General features: G+C 43.3%; 3 protein-coding genes across 4 annotated transcripts in view; 1 reads left to right on the forward strand and 2 right to left on the reverse strand.

Moving 5' to 3' along the window:
• Positions 1 to 1,459: 1,459 nt before the first annotated feature.
• On the reverse strand, positions 1,460 to 4,520 carry LOC310807154 (transcriptional regulator protein Pur-beta-like). The gene has a single exon (XM_083673480.1). It carries the CDS (start codon positions 4,491 to 4,493, stop codon positions 3,567 to 3,569), a length of 927 nt encoding a protein of 308 aa, XP_083529606.1. The 5' UTR covers positions 4,494 to 4,520; the 3' UTR covers positions 1,460 to 3,566.
• A 1,324-nt stretch (positions 4,521 to 5,844) lies between these two features.
• Positions 5,845 to 8,022, forward strand: h2az2a (H2A.Z variant histone 2a). 2 transcript variants are annotated; one of them, XM_083673477.1, is made up of 5 exons: positions 5,845 to 5,986; positions 7,060 to 7,137; positions 7,330 to 7,443; positions 7,541 to 7,670; positions 7,868 to 8,022. In XM_083673477.1, the coding sequence occupies exons 1-5, from the start codon at positions 5,984 to 5,986 to the stop codon at positions 7,927 to 7,929; spliced, it is 387 nt and encodes a 128-aa protein (XP_083529603.1). In that variant the 5' UTR covers positions 5,845 to 5,983; the 3' UTR covers positions 7,930 to 8,022. The 2 variants fall into 2 exon arrangements, with proteins under 2 accessions (XP_083529603.1, XP_083529602.1); XM_083673476.1 differs by lacking the exon at positions 5,845 to 5,986 and having other exon boundaries at positions 7,021 to 7,137.
• A 2,947-nt stretch (positions 8,023 to 10,969) lies between these two features.
• Positions 10,970 to 16,455, reverse strand: part of hs3st1l2 (heparan sulfate (glucosamine) 3-O-sulfotransferase 1-like 2) — a 14,736-nt gene continuing 9,250 nt past the window's right edge. The window contains exons 2-3 of the mRNA XM_083673474.1: positions 12,696 to 13,164; positions 10,970 to 12,577 (exon numbers count right to left, since the gene is read on the reverse strand). Of these exons, the coding sequence (XP_083529600.1) occupies positions 11,912 to 12,577; positions 12,696 to 12,959 (930 nt within the window). The 5' untranslated portion in view covers positions 12,960 to 13,164 and the 3' untranslated portion in view covers positions 10,970 to 11,911. The remainder of the gene's footprint in view (positions 12,578 to 12,695; positions 13,165 to 16,455) is intronic.

The following is a 16,455-nucleotide window of genomic DNA, read 5'->3' on the forward strand; positions in this document are numbered from 1 at the left end:
GATGAAATCTAGCTAGAACCAAAGCCTCTTTATGCTAGCTAGCAACCAGCTCTAACATTTGTCTAGATGAGCTGTCAGTCAACCACCGAAGATACACGCCTTGTCAGTCCTGAGCAGAGGAAAATCGCTAAATGAAATAAAACCGATTTAATAACCTTTACTGAAAGTGAACTTTGAAACGTGAGTTTGTACTACATTGTTGTTACGCTGACATAACGAAAAGCATCAACAAAAGATCTGTCTGACTTTAAGTGTTGTTGGAAGCGAAGCATATTTGGCCTGGTCAGAAACTGAAACTGTAGCTGAATGTGGTGTTTGAAGGCCAGCAGGGGGCTTCCTCTTTCTGACCTCAGTGACCCTGAACCACTACCCTGCACAAAGTGCTGACAGGCTGTAACGTTACTCAAAGTTTGTTGTAATTGTGACCGTCAGTCAGTGGTCACTACAATCCCCATGGCATCACAGCTGTAGACACTGGCCAGTGTACTTACCCAGTCTGGCCTCTAACACCATCATGGTCATGTTCATCTCTCATCAACACTATGGACACCCCTTACTGGAAGTGGTAAATCATGTGTTTTGCTGTGCAGCATGTGTAGCACGCTTCTCTACCAGTCAAGTCTTACATCATTTTCTCTCCATCTGGGTGACATCTATTGATAGAAAGGCACAGCTGACTGTCCCTCCGCACCCCTCTGACTGCATAACACACACGCTGACCTTTGTACTTAGCCTACATATTGTCTATCTTTGACTATCATATTGAACTATCTACATACAGTATATCAAGTTAACATTTCATCTACTACAAAAACCAAAAACACAGTGTTACATTACCAGTGCATTCTGTAAACCTGCATACATAGGATATCCTTCACCTATCTTGCCTTCAGTATGATTCCTTCAAATCAACATTTCACACCTGTTGCTGACTAAGACCTCCTCCTATCACTGACCTTCAGGAGTCTCTCTCTGTCTACCTGTCAGGCCCCGTACACACCACCTACATTCAGTGGTCAGTCCTCTTTTTAGTGTTTAATCCTGTTCACACACAGTCCTGTAATGAACAAGTGACAGCCAAAGTTAAATGTCCTGGAAAATACAGGTAGTGACTACCGAAGTTGACTCCAGTTACTATCCAAATAAGCAAAGCCATGCGTGTGTGGACGACAATCAGTTGATTACAACTGGTAGTTGATGCGCAGTGGCTCTTATTTCAAGATCACAGAGTCCACGCGAGTCCTGTTTCTTTTACATACAGCATCCTTCCCTCTGCTATGCATGTATGTTCAGATATGAATGGGAGGGACTTCTGTTAACCAATGTGGTTGTCAAGTATGTGGCCTTAGATTACCTTATGTTAAAGAAATATATCTATATATTTTCATATTGTAGACAAGGGAGATATAATTCTGGATTCTGATTTGATGGTTGGGAAATTAAAAAAAATAAAAAACACTTGTCAGCAAATAACTTTTATTTATCATTGAAAGGAATTTTGTAGAATATTACAGCAGAACACACATGACTGAAACAGCTGCCATTTCACGTAACACAGTACAGGAATAAGGATGTAGTTAAAACTCAAGTTTATATATATATGTATATATATATATATATATTTCTTTATATCAGTAGAAAAAAAACTATTGCTCCCAGATGTTTTGTATGACAAATTCTCTGCTGTGCTGAAGGGTAAAGTTAAAACCAACAGGAGGCTCACACATCAGGGGAAACGGTGACCACTGCTGACAATGACATTTCCTGAAGTATATAAATGCCATGACTTTTAGTATGTTGACAAGTTAACTTTTGATCCTTTTTTTTCCATCGCAAAAATATAAAGAAAAATTAAAATTGAGCAACAATGGATTAATACCAACATACAGCAATCAGAATATGCAAAATAAAATAACACAAGGCAGCTCCATACTGGAGCAGGCATGCAAAATGTAAAATAGTTTAAAAAAGGACCACATGAAGACATGTCTTGATGTTGAATGATGTTAAGTGAAAAAGTACCAACTAGAGAGAAAATGTAAAATGGATGGATTCAGACAAGGCGAGAACACGATGGGTGTCCTGTGTTAAACGGTGTTGATAGTGAGAGGACAGACTATTTGAATGGGATTGTATCTGAATGCATAATCAAATATATACTGTTACAATGTATCATTATCGTTTAATACACACTTCTTCATTTCCTCATAAGGAATTAAAGAAATGTTAAGGAAAACGCAGGTATGAAAACCCCCCCTGGATGATTGCACCCAAGTTTAGTGTTTAAATAAGCCAGTTGCAGGCAATGTTATCTAATACATTTCATATAGATATATTTTAGACATATTTCAATATATTCATTTTGAAAAATAATTCTATCTATACTTGATCTTTTGTATATTATATCTTCCAGTATATTTAATACAGCACCTTACTATGGATTTGTTTCCAAAGCACCTAATTTACAATCAGACTGATGTTCCAGTCTTAAATGGTCTGAGGTGGAAGGATGACTCTACCTAGTCATCAAGGCCTTTTTGACCCGATCAAGCTTAAGCTCAAATCAATGTTACGCTTGAATATATCTGAAAACAATAACTAGTCTTCCAGGTTTCTCTGCTGCAGTGTCCCTTGGGGACCGAAACTGCTCCTGGTGACATATTCAGTTGTCAAGATCTTAACAAGTTTCAGGTTTGACAGCATAACAAAACTCAGACAACACTCGGTCCACTCCTTCTGGACAGCATACAGGGAGCCACGGGTCTTACTGATATACAATACCCATAGATAGAGGATAAGTCCTGACACACAGGCCACAGAGAGTATTAACCACCTACTGCTCTAGATAATCATATGAGCAGCGGATATAGTCTGAAGGAGAGGAGAGTGAAGGAATCCCCTGCTTTCACAAGGCTGCTCAAAGAGGTTGTGTTGAGTCGCCAGTCAAAGTAGCTGTTCACTTTTTTTATGCCAAATTCTATGCCCCACAGTTGTGGCTTTTGCAACAACAACAAAATCTCAAAAATATACAGTGGGGTCTCTGCACAAACATAAGAGCCTCTTATAGACAGAACATACAGCAATGTAATGGATGCTGGGTTTCACATCTCTGCTTAATACACCACATTTTCACACTTTCTTATCATATATAGCACATAGTTCAGGTCCAAGTGAGTTAAAATAGATAGATACAAATGGGACCTTAACCTAATGTTGTGTTCTGAACATTGTGAAACTTGACTTTGCTGGGCTACATGAGTGAGGTTTAGTTTATTAAATGGACAATCAAATAACTTTCTTTTTTTCATCAATGGTAAATCTCATACAGCTATGAGCTGCCAGCTAATGCAGTCTTTACTCGTTCAGCTAGCACACCCATCTACGCTTATTATAACACGGTTCTTTTTAATATAGACAGTATTTCTCAGTCAAATATACTTTTTTTTTTTTTTTTTTACTCCACTGCTTTATCATTTAGGTTCGATTCGTCATGCACATAGGCTAATAGTCGTTGTTATCTACAAGCTTTGCGTCAGGTTGTCAAATTAATTATACAGCCGGCTTGATCAATCGTCGTCCACATAGTCCCCCTCGGACTCCTCTCCCCCTCTCCTTTCGTACATTTTATCCTTCGGTCTCTCCTGTATCTCTTTCATCTCCTCGGCATAGCGGCTGAATGCGCCTCCAAACTTGCTCCATGCTTTGAATGGGATAGTGATAGAGTTTCTGTAGCTGGGCTTGACTTCACTCACCCTCAAGAAAACTCCGTATTTGTTGGATCCGACGTCAAAGAAGAACCGTTTGGAGTCCACCATGATAGAGGTGCCCTCCGGAAGCTCGCTGTAGCCCCCGCCACCTCTGCCGCCGGCCAACTCCTCGTCATCTCCTCCGTAATCATCTATCAATTTGGCCAAGGCGTCACGGAACTCTATTAAACCCTGAGCAGGGAGGGCGATTGTTTGCCCGGACTGCATGCCACCTCCCGGGATGCCACCGCCCCCAACTCCGAACCCGGGCCCGCGGTTGACGGTCTGTCTGATCCGGAGAAACCTCCCCCGCTGGTTCTCCTTCAGATCGAGGTAGTATTTTCTGTTCTCTCTAACCAGGAACTCGCTCTTCAAGGCCCGTCTAGGCCCGCTGTCATCCCCACCGGATGACTGAGCAATCTGCTCCGGGCTGCTAGGCCCAAGTTGGGCGTAGTGCTCTATGAAATCTCCCAGGTAGTCACGAAACTCCGCCGCAACTGACATGGAAAGGGTCAGTCGACTTTTCGAGCCCCCGGCGCCGACCTCGGCGATTTTTATGAACCTGCCTTTCGCGTTTTGCTTTACATCCAGATAGAAACGTTTATTCTGAATGTCCATTCGCTTCGATGCCAACTCCTGGGTCTCCTGTTCGCGTTGTTGGTAATGCTGAAACCCGCTGCCTCCTCCCCCTCCTCCACCACCACCACTGCTACCACCGCGCTCACTCCCACTGTCCCCATCCGCCATCTTCGCCACCAGCAGCCAGCTTCTCCGTCCTGCGTATCTCTGACCCCCCCTCCCGTGCTCACCGAACTCACCGAGCAACAGAACGTCGGCTGCTGCACTCCGATAGGCCCCACGTCTGCCAATCACAACAGCAGATGGCAAACGGGTCTTTTTACTGGTCCATTCGTCTTGCCATTCAAACAATTATGCCCTCCTTATTCGATGACATTGGCGAAACTCAGCGATTCCTCCTGATAGATGTCGAACATTTTTGTGATGTCTTGACAAACCTTGGGTATACTAGATTAGATTAGATTAGATTAGATTCAACTTTATTGTCATTGTGCAGAGTACAAGTACAGAGACAACGAAATGCAGTTAGCGTCTAACCAGAAGTGCAAAATAGCAGAAAGTGCAATGAACAGTATTTACAGGTAGTGCAATATATGATCAGTAGTAGTGCAGTATAATATAGTATAATATAAGCAGTATAATATAGCAGTGCAGTATAGCAGTATGTGAGTAGCAGTAGCATTAGTTATGATATTAGACGAATAGTCGCCACAATCAACTAGCGCACTCATGGGAATGGTGTAGCCTAATTAGTTACCCCAATTGATGTATTTTGTGACATACATTTTTAAGCAAAGGCGTTTTATGAAATGTACATGGAGTCATTCATTTTTCCAGCGTTGTTTTTGTTTGCAGTCTTAATGATTCATTACTTCATGATGTTGCATTTACAGTCAGTGAAGTGTAAAATGTTGGTTCTCGCGCTCTCTCTATGAACATTCGTTTAGACTGCTTGGGCGACAGCAGGTGCACCGGGTTCGTTCTGATAACATTTGATTTTACATATGGGGCGGCCTGCCGGGCATGAACCTGGTGCCCCGTTTATAGTTCACGGCAAAATCGACTCAAAACAATGTGAAGTATGATAAACACGTGAAATCGGTCTGGATTTTGTGTTTTCCTATTCACAGTGTTTGCTATGGATGCAAACGTTGGCTACACAGCCATTGACATATCGCTTTATTGCGCCTTCCAAAGGAAAGCTAGCGAGGAAATTCGAACATGATGGAAAGACCGTGTTGTATTGTTCTGAATGAGACATCAAAGATACAGTTGCTAGTTTACAATGTGATCAGCCGGCGTAGACTTCTCTTCTCTTCAGCGGGCCGCTCCGCCCGTCTCAGTTTATCCCGGTCACGTGCAAGGCTATCACCTGGACGTCGTAATCCAACAAACACATTTCTAGCTGTCATAGTCCCGCCTACATCTTGGTCTCGTGCGCAAAAAAGGACGATTTTGGGGTGGGGGATGGGTGGATATTGTACAAGCAACACCATGATTGGTTAGAAAGAATATTCAAAGTAACAACCGGAATTGTTATTGGTCGATGTCCGCTCGCGAGGAGATAGCTTTGCTAAAGGGTTTATTGTTTCTCTCCGTCTTGAACCGATATTATTTTCGATCCCTTCGGTTCCACAATCAAATAACAAAACGCTGAAATGGTATGCATCTGTTGCTTATACTTACCTATCTAATTGCGAATGTTCGGTATGAATTTGTGCATTTGTGGTTAAACTCTAAATAAGCTTTTGTTAGCTCCTGCTGTTTCAATTTGGCCAAGAATAGCTAGTTAAAGCTAACGTTAGCTAACATAGCTGAGGCGAGTTCGCGTTTCCTACCTGATAGGTTGATAGCTAGCAGCTGAAGTTTCGAGTTACGCTTATTAAATCACGTTAAACTTCGTGTTTTTAAGTTGGTTGCTTGATGCCAAGTTGCCGAGTGTGAATAATGGTTTAAATGTTAGTCACCGACTAGAGTACGAATTATGTGGTTTAATGGCTGGCTAGCTAGCAATTTTTTCGGAATCAGTTTGTTCTGCTGTGGCGCAAATACCTAGCTAGTTAACGAAAATGAATGATCATTTGATAGCTAAATTTTTTTTTACGTCTGTCTTTTGAGTTAAAAAATGTAACCAAAGCGCTGTTTCACAATTCCATATATTTTAGAAGCGGTTAAAGTTGCTAATCCTCGCTATGTCAACGGCGCACGATAAACAAGTGGCAATTGCCATATGTTGAGGTTATTTGCTACCTCGCAGGTAGTGTCAAATGAACACGGTTGACGGCTCATTTCTTAGTTGTGGAGGTGCTTCGCGTTAGCTTGAGGCACATGGAAGTGTGTCGTGCTTTCGCGTTCCAGCCTGTTTGATGTTAGCATGCTAGTTAGCAGGCAGGGCAAGCCTCATCGTTTTGATGCCAACCACGACTACTACTTAGCCACGGCTTGTCAATTGGCGGGAAACCGTAGTAGCTCAACGCATATGAATGTGGCGGACTACCGCACCTGTGTTTAACTAGCTAGTCACCTATCGGCCGAACCAGCCAGCTTGATTTTTGGACTTGTTCTTCTTCACGCAGTGTTGGCTAGCTGGCGAAATTACCTCTATTTACTCGCATTGTTTCGACATGGGATTCTGAGTTATTGCAATTGCGTTGCAAGTGTCAGGGTGGGGGGAAAACGGCGTTGTGTTAATATTGAGTACTGACTTTATATGTTTTTGCCGTTTTCGTTACAGGCTGGTGGTAAGGCAGGAAAGGACAGTGGCAAAGCCAAGGCAAAAGCAGTATCGCGTTCCCAGAGGGCTGGACTGCAGGTAAGATTGTGGATCCTGCAATGCTTTCTGACATGAGTCTTCATGCTGCTGGTTTCATTTGATTTGAAATGCCAACTTGTTTTTTGACTTGTGAGACTGATCAGTGGTGCTGGTTAACTAAGAACCAACCCATTGTTGGTGCCCTTTCCTACAGGTGTCTAATTTAACCTTCCCTGTGTGTGTTTCTACCAGTTTCCAGTGGGTCGTATCCATAGACACTTGAAGACCCGCACTACCAGCCATGGGCGTGTAGGAGCAACAGCGGCGGTGTACAGTGCTGCAATCCTTGAGTACCTCACTGCTGAGGTGAGCCAAATTGATTAATCTAGGTGTTTAAGTGTGGCCCATTGCTGTTTTGCCTTTTGTGCATGAATTCTAAAGTTCCGATTGGACTCTCATCCAGGTACTAGAGTTGGCGGGCAACGCCTCTAAAGATCTCAAGGTGAAGCGTATCACCCCCCGTCACTTGCAGCTCGCCATCCGTGGAGACGAGGAGTTGGACTCCCTCATCAAGGCCACCATCGCTGGAGGCGGTGAGTTCGGAAGCCTGTGCATGACTGTTTTGAATCACAACACACACATCCACACGCAACACTTTTGGGTCACGCCACACGGAAACCCCCACATATGCCCAGGTGGTGCTGTGCATTCTTGGGCATTTCATGATGCGCACAAAAAAATTGTACACGCACTCATACCTGACCACTGTTTTTTTTGCTGTGTTTCTCAGGTGTGATCCCTCACATCCACAAGTCCCTGATTGGAAAGAAGGGCCAGCAGAAGACTGCATAGATGCCATGTTGACCAGAACTGTGGAGGCTTGTGTTTGGACTTTTGACCGGACCAGGAGTTCACATTCATTCTTTTTTATTATTATTAATATTATAGCTAACAATGAGTGATTGATAGGTTTTGCGTTATTGTAATATTTCCCATTACTAGAAAGGAAAACCCCCATAAAGGAAAAAAAAAAAAAAGAAGTCATTTGTATGTTATTTTAGATTGTTGGGCAGGACGGGGAAATCATAATTTGTAAAATTGTGACAGTGAATTTGTTTGATTGGCCATGGACTCAGAAATGTTTTATACTGAAAAATTGAATTGTTAAAACCATTTTTATAAAAAAAAATCTGTTTCTTCATTTCCTTTCACTGACTTTACACAAAAATCCCCACCACACATCAACTACGATACACAAATCAGACATGGAATGTTATATGTTTAAGCTTGAGCATTTTGATGAAGGTTTTATGAGTAGTTTATGAATAATATGCGGTGGGACCTTTTGCCACTGCATTATTTTTTTATAAAACTCATACTATTAATAAAACATGTAGAAGAAGTGGTGCAAGCATAGCATCATTACTTATCTCCTACTGCCACTGTGTACAGTAATAATTGACCATAAAAATAACAGGATGCTTCTGTTCCAATAATGGGTTGATATAAACGCATTTTTGGATGTGGTAACTCATTGCGTTTCAAGAGGAGAACAATTAGCAGCATGAATAAGTGAACAGGCTGCAGGTTTCAATGGACAACGATTGCAATGGGCCAGCAGGTGGTGCCACTGACATGAAAGTGCATCAGTGATCAAGGGGCTTGAATGAAAAAACTCTAAACACACCAAGACATTAAAGGCGTACTTTACTCCAAATACATTGTTGTTGTTTGCATTAGTCCACTGTAGAAACGTTCTCCAAAAATTGTGGTTCCAAATGTCCAGGTTTTGAAGTTGTCTTGCAATACCTCCTTTCTACCAAAACTTGCCCATCTTATTACATTAGTACAGCACCCACAATTTCAAGTCATCATCGCATCCAGATGCAGTACACATTTCAATAGTCTAACTAGTTAGTAGTTGCTGTTATTGTTGTTGTCTCGAGAGAAAGTGTCCTCCTGCTGACCAAGATCATTTGAATTCCCCGTCCTCTATTCTCTCAACAGCTCAAGAGGCAAAGCCATCAGTGTGGTGCTCTCTGGGACCCGCAGGCAGGGCAGAGCGGGGTCAAAAGTTCAATGAGTGATTTGATGACAAATTTGGTATGTCATTACACTACTCCAGTATAGGGGTTCTGCTCGGTGATCTATGAGGCTCCAAATCGCTAAATAATGAAATTTTTTGAGTATATTTGCATGGTGGAATGATGGGACACATACAGTACATCAAAATAAGATTATTACTATAGGTCTAGCCTGCATAGCTCCTCATGATAAAATAGTGATTTGTTTTATTGCAATCACAAAGAATCAATCAATCAGGTAAGATACATTAGGCAATCACTCCCATGATAATCAATATCTCTTTCTCCACCTGCTGAAGTTTGTTGAGGAGTAGGCCTACATTCACTAAGCTTCACTCATAAATGCTATGTTATATATAGGTGTGTGTGTGTGTGTGTGTGTGTGTGTGTGTGTGAGAGAGAGAGAGAGAGAGAGCGAGAGCGAGAGTGAGAGAATGCTAGGCACATACACACACGCGCGCACACACACACACACACACACACACACACACACACACACAAACACATGATAAGGCTCACCAATTCCATGGCAGATATCTGGTTGTTATCACTTAGAGACTGTTGCTCTCCCCACTGAGCACGGCCTGTGGATGAACCTGCTGCTGTCAGCTCATATTTCCAGTCTCAATTTTTTTAGTATGAACCTGTCACACCAAAGGTAGCAATCAAAGTGTCCCACACCCTTTCATGTACTGCCTGTACAGTAGTTCAAATGACTTGACAACAAATACACTGTCATGAGCAATAATAGTGATAGTTTAATTCGAATTACATAATGCTTTGCAAGTGGTGTCTTATGTTATGGGTTTGATTCTAAGTGATTCCATTTCATATCCTTTATATCAGGACCCACATCTACCCCTATGGCTTTATTTACTGGTAATCAATAGCAACTTTTCTATTATAACTTTGAAAATCTCTTAGGTGAATTCAAACTTCAATCTTACTTGAGAAACCTGTATAAACTTTGAGAGTTCTTGATGTGAAGATGTGAATAAATATGGTCTGACACATGCTTCCAGTCTGGCCACATAACAGTGAGTCTCGGTGGGAAACATGAAAGCCATGGCTGCCTTGCATCTTCAAAGAGCAGGAATCATTTGTTTATTCCTACATCCCTCCTACACTCCACTGTCTTTAATGTACACCTCTCTCTGTATCTCTCTCCTCCTCTGTTGGTCGTGGGTGGGTGAGGGGTTCAGTGAGACAGTCAGAGATAAAGTCTTCAATGTCTTCAGTGCACTGAGAAGATATACTGTACAATCTCAGAACACAATGGTGTTTAGTTCAGCATACATCATCCTTTTCTAAACGCTGTAAGAATCCAGTCAAATCCAAATTTTCTCGTGTCAGGGTCGATTTGATAAGACAGCACTACTGTGCAAATCCTAATACGAATCATGAATTACTGAGGCTATATCTCACCCTTTCACTTTTTAAAGTGTTGCTAGATTTTATTCTCTGTGATCTTAGAAGAGAGTGAAGATGATCATTTGAAGAGGCAGACCAAATGACACATTAAGGCTGTTGTATGCTTTTTAGTGTCAATCGACGATCTATGACGGCAGCAGCGATATAAAAAAAGTTCAAAAGGGTAGACTAGACGTCATTTTGGTCTATCAACAGTTGTCGACAATGTCGATCGACAAAGCATAAATTGAGCTTTAGGTCCATAGAGTAAAGCACTAATCACTTAGCCCAGGAAGATGATGTTAATGTTGAATGATGTTGAATCCTGTAATCGTTTACAAGTTAGGGTACACAGTAACATTTATTGAAGGAGATTTTAGAAAACATACTTACAATACATTACAGCTCAAATGCCTTGAATTAGCAAAATTCAAGAGACCAAAAATAGGGATTTCTATTGAACATTTGAAAGTAAAATAAAGTCATAACAAAAGAAGTAAACATAGACTACTCAGATGAGAACATTTTTACTCATTGGCATACTTTGTACAACGGTAAACAGTTCTGTGTAACATGGTACGCTAAATGTCAGTCTCAGTTTAAATAGCTTCATATGGGTACAGTAACTCAACAGATAGAATGACCTTATATATTCAGTTCATAGTGCAACAATGAATGGACCTCTCAATTCGAAGAATCCTCTACCCTCTATTTGTCTGTACAGGTATACAATTTCCTCCAAATCTGTCCATCTCTTTTCCATGTCCTACTAAATGACTAAGAACTACAGTTAATGGCCTTTCTTTCCAGAGTCAGTTTTGTCCTGGTTGTTCATGACACAAATGTATGGCACAATTATTGTTGTTCAGACACTTGATTTCATCCTAAATGCATCAGAGTTCAGCCCTATAAACCAAGGTCCAAGGAGGCACTTTCTGTTCTCCAGCAGAGGGTAGTGTGTCACTTTCAATAAGCCATGTTTAATTCATGGGCTCAGCAATCTAATTGACAACACGCCTGAGAAAATTCAAGTTGTGATATTTCTAAAGCCCCTTGGTGGGCATAAATGTCTTATCATCTTCAGTCAGAGCTCAACCAATTAATCAATCAACCAATTAATCAATCAATACATCAATGAAACTATAAAACTATAAAACAATTAATCCATCTCACATCCACCAAATAATCAAGCTTTAAGCCTCGAAGTCCAATGGCCTCTGTCTTTTGTCACATTAAAGATGGCCGTCAAAGCAACATAGCCTGCAGGTCTTTTTGTGCCTGGATCAATCCCAGGACCAAGAGAAGTTAGGTTCAGCTCCAGGTTAGGATTAGGATTAGGGTTAGCACCAGGAGAAGGAGCGACCAATCATATCAAAGAACAGCCTGTTGGGCTCCCTGAAGTAGAGACACAGCTTCCTGAAGGCCTGGGCGCTGAGCGGCGCGTGTGGCCTCCCCTTGGACTCATCCAGGCACTTATCATGGCCAGCGGAGAGGAGGCAGTAGAAACCCTTGGTGGTGTTGAAGTAAAAGTTGGAGGGGGCAATGCGCGGGGGAAGATCCAGGAACTTCTCAGCCCTCCTCAGCTCGGGGAAGGGATCGCGAATCAGGGCCTCCCCGTCCACCACATGGATCTGCTCCCGGGGGAAGACCTCCAGCCAGCGGGCCAGATGCTGGTGGTAGAGGCTCCTCTGCAGGGCCTTGTAGGCCGGGTCGATGTGGCCCTTGTGGAGGAGCAGCTCCTCCAGAGGCTGGTAGGGCTTGTGTCGCGTCACGCGGTTATGGAGGACCTGGGTGTAGTCGGAGACGAGCCTCTCTGCAGGGTCACGCACAATCAGCAGCAGGCGCACCGCTGGGTTCATCTCCCACACCCGCTCTGGGACCTGGGGGGACGCAAAGTAGCCCGGGGTCTTCTCCACGGTCAGTTGCCCAGGCTTAGTGAAGGGCATCTGGGCACAATACCAGGCCAGCCCACGGCGGTAGTGCTCCTCCACATTGAAGTAGTGCACCTTAGAAAAAAAATAATGAAAAAGATGAAAAATGTATGTGTAAATTGGTGTTATTGAATGTCTTCATTTTGCATTCTATTTATTTACAAAGTAAACATTTAATTATTATTATGACTACCTCAGCCTTGGCTACTTCCACGTCAGGATGGACGTTGAGCATCTCCAGGAGAGCCCTGGTCCCGCCTTTACGGACGCCAATAATGATGGCACCTGGCAGCCGCTGCATGGTGGAGTTGGAGGAGGATGGGGAGGATGCTGGGGGGGTGGCTGGGGGGGGGGAGGGGGAGGTAGATCTCCCAGTGCGTAGCTCCCGTAAGCAGACACATAGCTGAGTTTGCAACAGGAGGAGCACCAACAAGGCTAGCAGGACAGTCCACAGCATGATGTGGTGGGATGAGGAGGGAGAGGGGGTGTACACACACACACACACACACACACACAGACACACACACACACACACACGTGCGTGCGCACACACTTAGAGGAGGAGTGGAGGTTACACACACATGAGCTTCAAGGCATACATAGCCTCCTTGCTAATGCCAGGGATCTTCAAGAAGAGTCTTCAATGAGCGCTTCAAGAGAGCCTGCAAAAGGAGTGAGACTGTGTTATTGTCCACAGTGGCTCTATTCAAGGTTACAGTTCTGATAGTACATACTGACCTTTGAAAAATGAAAACAGTAACAGTAAATGTGACAGTATGCCATTAAGCCAACACTTTTATCCAAAGACTTACAGTACAGCGAGTGTTCAGTCCCAGCGGGAATCAAACCCACAGTCTTAGCATTGCTAACACCTGCACATGCTCCCCCAACTAAGCCACACAAGACCGTACACATTTCAAGTCATTGTAAGGGTATACATCTTCAGATGGTTTGAGGACGTGAGACACACAGCACTGCGCACAATGAAGAATACAAGAGTGTATTTCTCTATACACAGCAGTGGAGGCTGGTGGATGTAGAAATCAGAGGACAGGCTCATTGTAATGCATAGAATGGAATCAGGAATAGTATCAAACACGTGTGACACACAGTACAGTATACAGTATGTGGATAATTGCTGCAGTAAGTCCTGCACCAGAATGAGAGAGGGCAGCAGGAAATGATGTGATCACTGTGATTAAATCATAGCAGAGAGCTATTAAAGACGAATCAATTATTAAACCAGAGAGGCAGTGGAGAAGAGTGTGGAGGTTTTAAGGTTAGGTTTCCCTAGGGTGAACCACTCCTACCCTCTGAGGTTGTATGAACTACAGTTGCAGTGGTGAAGAGCATTGATGTCCTCTCCCTGTGGCTGCAGACTGCGTCGAAAAATCACACACACCACGCACACACACACACACACACACACACACACCCACACACACGCACACACACACACACACACGCACACACACGCACACATACACACACGTGCACACACACACACACACACACACACACACACACACACACACACACACACACACACACACACACACACACACACACACACACACACCCTCCAGCCCTTCAGGAATTGAGTTTGAGACCTCTCTTCTCTACAAGCTTGAACATCAGTGCACAGTGGTGTCATAACATCATCCCTGGTCCCTCTGTTGCTCTGTTTGTCTCTCTGTTGCTGTTGTTGCTGATATTGTTGTGTCGAGGGCATCCTGATGAGGTCAAGTTATTAATTTGGCGGTTGTTGTGTGGTTAGACAGAGAGAACCCAGTCTATCCCTGTTCCTGTGTCAGAGCACTAATTGCACCTTTGGGGGAACGCTGACGTGCCCCCGACCTCTCGTCTCCTCTCCCCGCTTGCCACTTCTATCGTCATTGTTACCATTATCTTCATCATCATCATCATCATCATCATCATCATCCTCAAATCAACATTGTCGAAATGTTTCTTTTCATTGAACTTTGAGATCCGGAAGTTATTCTTCATTCAGAAACTGTTCAGACGGAAATAAGATTCCAAACTGTCTGTTTAGATATTGCATCAATGAAAAAAAAATAAAAATAAAGGCAGATGGGCTGATGCAAATCAGATGAAATGATTGTGTTTGTGTGTAAGGGTGAGCACAGGGTGTGTGTGTGTGTGTGTGTGTGTGTGTGTGTGTGTGTGTGTGTGTGTGTGTGTGTGTGTGTGTGTGTGTGTGTGTGTGTGTATGTGTGGGTGTGGGTGTGGGTGTGTGCGTGCATGTTTGTTTAGTAAGCCAGATGTCTTGTGTTAAGTGGGAGCATGACTCCCCTGTGACTCTCTGATACGCTGGGGTATTTCCCTCCTGCCGTGTTGCACATTCTGCTTCACTTCCACCATCCCTAATGACCCCCCCCCTCCCTCCCTCTCTCTCTCTCTCTCTGTCTTTCTCCTCCTTCTCTTTTTTTGTCCCTCCCTCTCCCTTGCTTACACACCTTGATCGGGGCACACATGAATGTTCATAACTGGGAGACAGACGAATGCATTAAGGAACACTCAACAGCTACCCCTTAGCTGCTCATAAATAAATCATATTGCAAACCCATTTTGGGTATTTTAATCTTTATTTTAAGCAGTTTTGGTAAAAAATTGAATGGAAATCCATTTCTGGGGTTGAAAAGTCAGAAATACTGTATTGTACAGTACATCCCACATCCCCAAAAAGTCTACATTCTCTATAATTGGTACTGCAAGACTAAAATAAAACAAAATGTCTGACTTGACTAGTGGTGCTCCATGGGTGAATTTTTCATTAGAACCATGTGACTGGGCTTCAGCCAACCCTATATCACTCTGGTCAATGAACACAGGCAGACTGTCTCCAACAACTGATTTGCTGGTGCTTGTGACTCAAATTAGCCACCACACAATCAAAACAAACCCACAACAACAAAGCCAGGATTGTCAATGGTGCGTGAGCTCTCCATATTGACAACAACAACAGCAACACAAGCTAGCTGAGAGGAGAGAAGAGAAGAAACGTGAAGTAATTATCTGTGAAATGCAGATGTATTCATCTGTGCTTTGGGAGTCTCTCTCTCTCTCTCTTTCTCAGCTCCATTGTGACGGGGTGTGGTTTTTTATTGTTTGCTGTATGGGCATGGTGTGCGCCTCCTTCGTTTGTATGTATCTTAATCTGCATGTGTTAGTGCCCTTTGTGTTGGTGTACGAACACACAGTATGTGTCTATTCGCCATACCGTGCCTCAGAAATGCAGCGGTATTTGATGGGGGGGAGAGGGGGGATTATCCTATGCAGAGAGAGATGGAGGGGAGGAGGGGCGGGCCGGAGGTATGCTCTGGGTTTGTGTGTCTGTGTGTGCGTGCGTGCGTGCGTGCGCGTGTGTGTGTGTGTGCGCAGCGGGAGGCTGTGTGTGTAGCACAGTGAGAGAGATTGGCCCTGGTAGGTGGTGGCGTGGTGAAAAAGCCAGAGCTGTTGGAGTTAGATAAACTCTCTCTCTTTCTCTCTGTCACCCTCTCTCTCACACTCCCTATGTCTTTGTCCCTTTCGCTCACTCTCTCTCTCTCTCTCTCCGTCTTTTGCTGTCTTTATCCATTTCTCTCTCTTTGTCTGTCTGTCTGTCTGTCTGTCTGTCTGTCCGTCTGTCTTTCTTTGTCTGTCTCTCTGTCTGTTTCTCTGTCTGTCTGTCTGTCTGTCCGTCTGTCTTTCTTTCTTTGTCTGTCTGTCTGTCTGTCTGTCTATCTGTCTGTCTCTCCCTCTCTCTCATAACAACATGATGCTCTGAACCACTATCACAAAGTGATATAAAAATACTGTATTTATACATGATTGCTTTTCTGAACGACAATGGGAAATACAATGACTGTTTCATATTTGTTTGTCATATTCACCTTTCCTGAGGAGCAAATCCACAGGAGGTCTGAAAAATAGGTCATGCTTAGAATTTGGGA

This window comes from Argentina silus, assembly GCF_951799395.1.
Source record: "Argentina silus genome assembly, chromosome: 7".
NCBI lineage: Eukaryota > Metazoa > Chordata > Actinopteri > Argentiniformes > Argentinidae > Argentina > Argentina silus.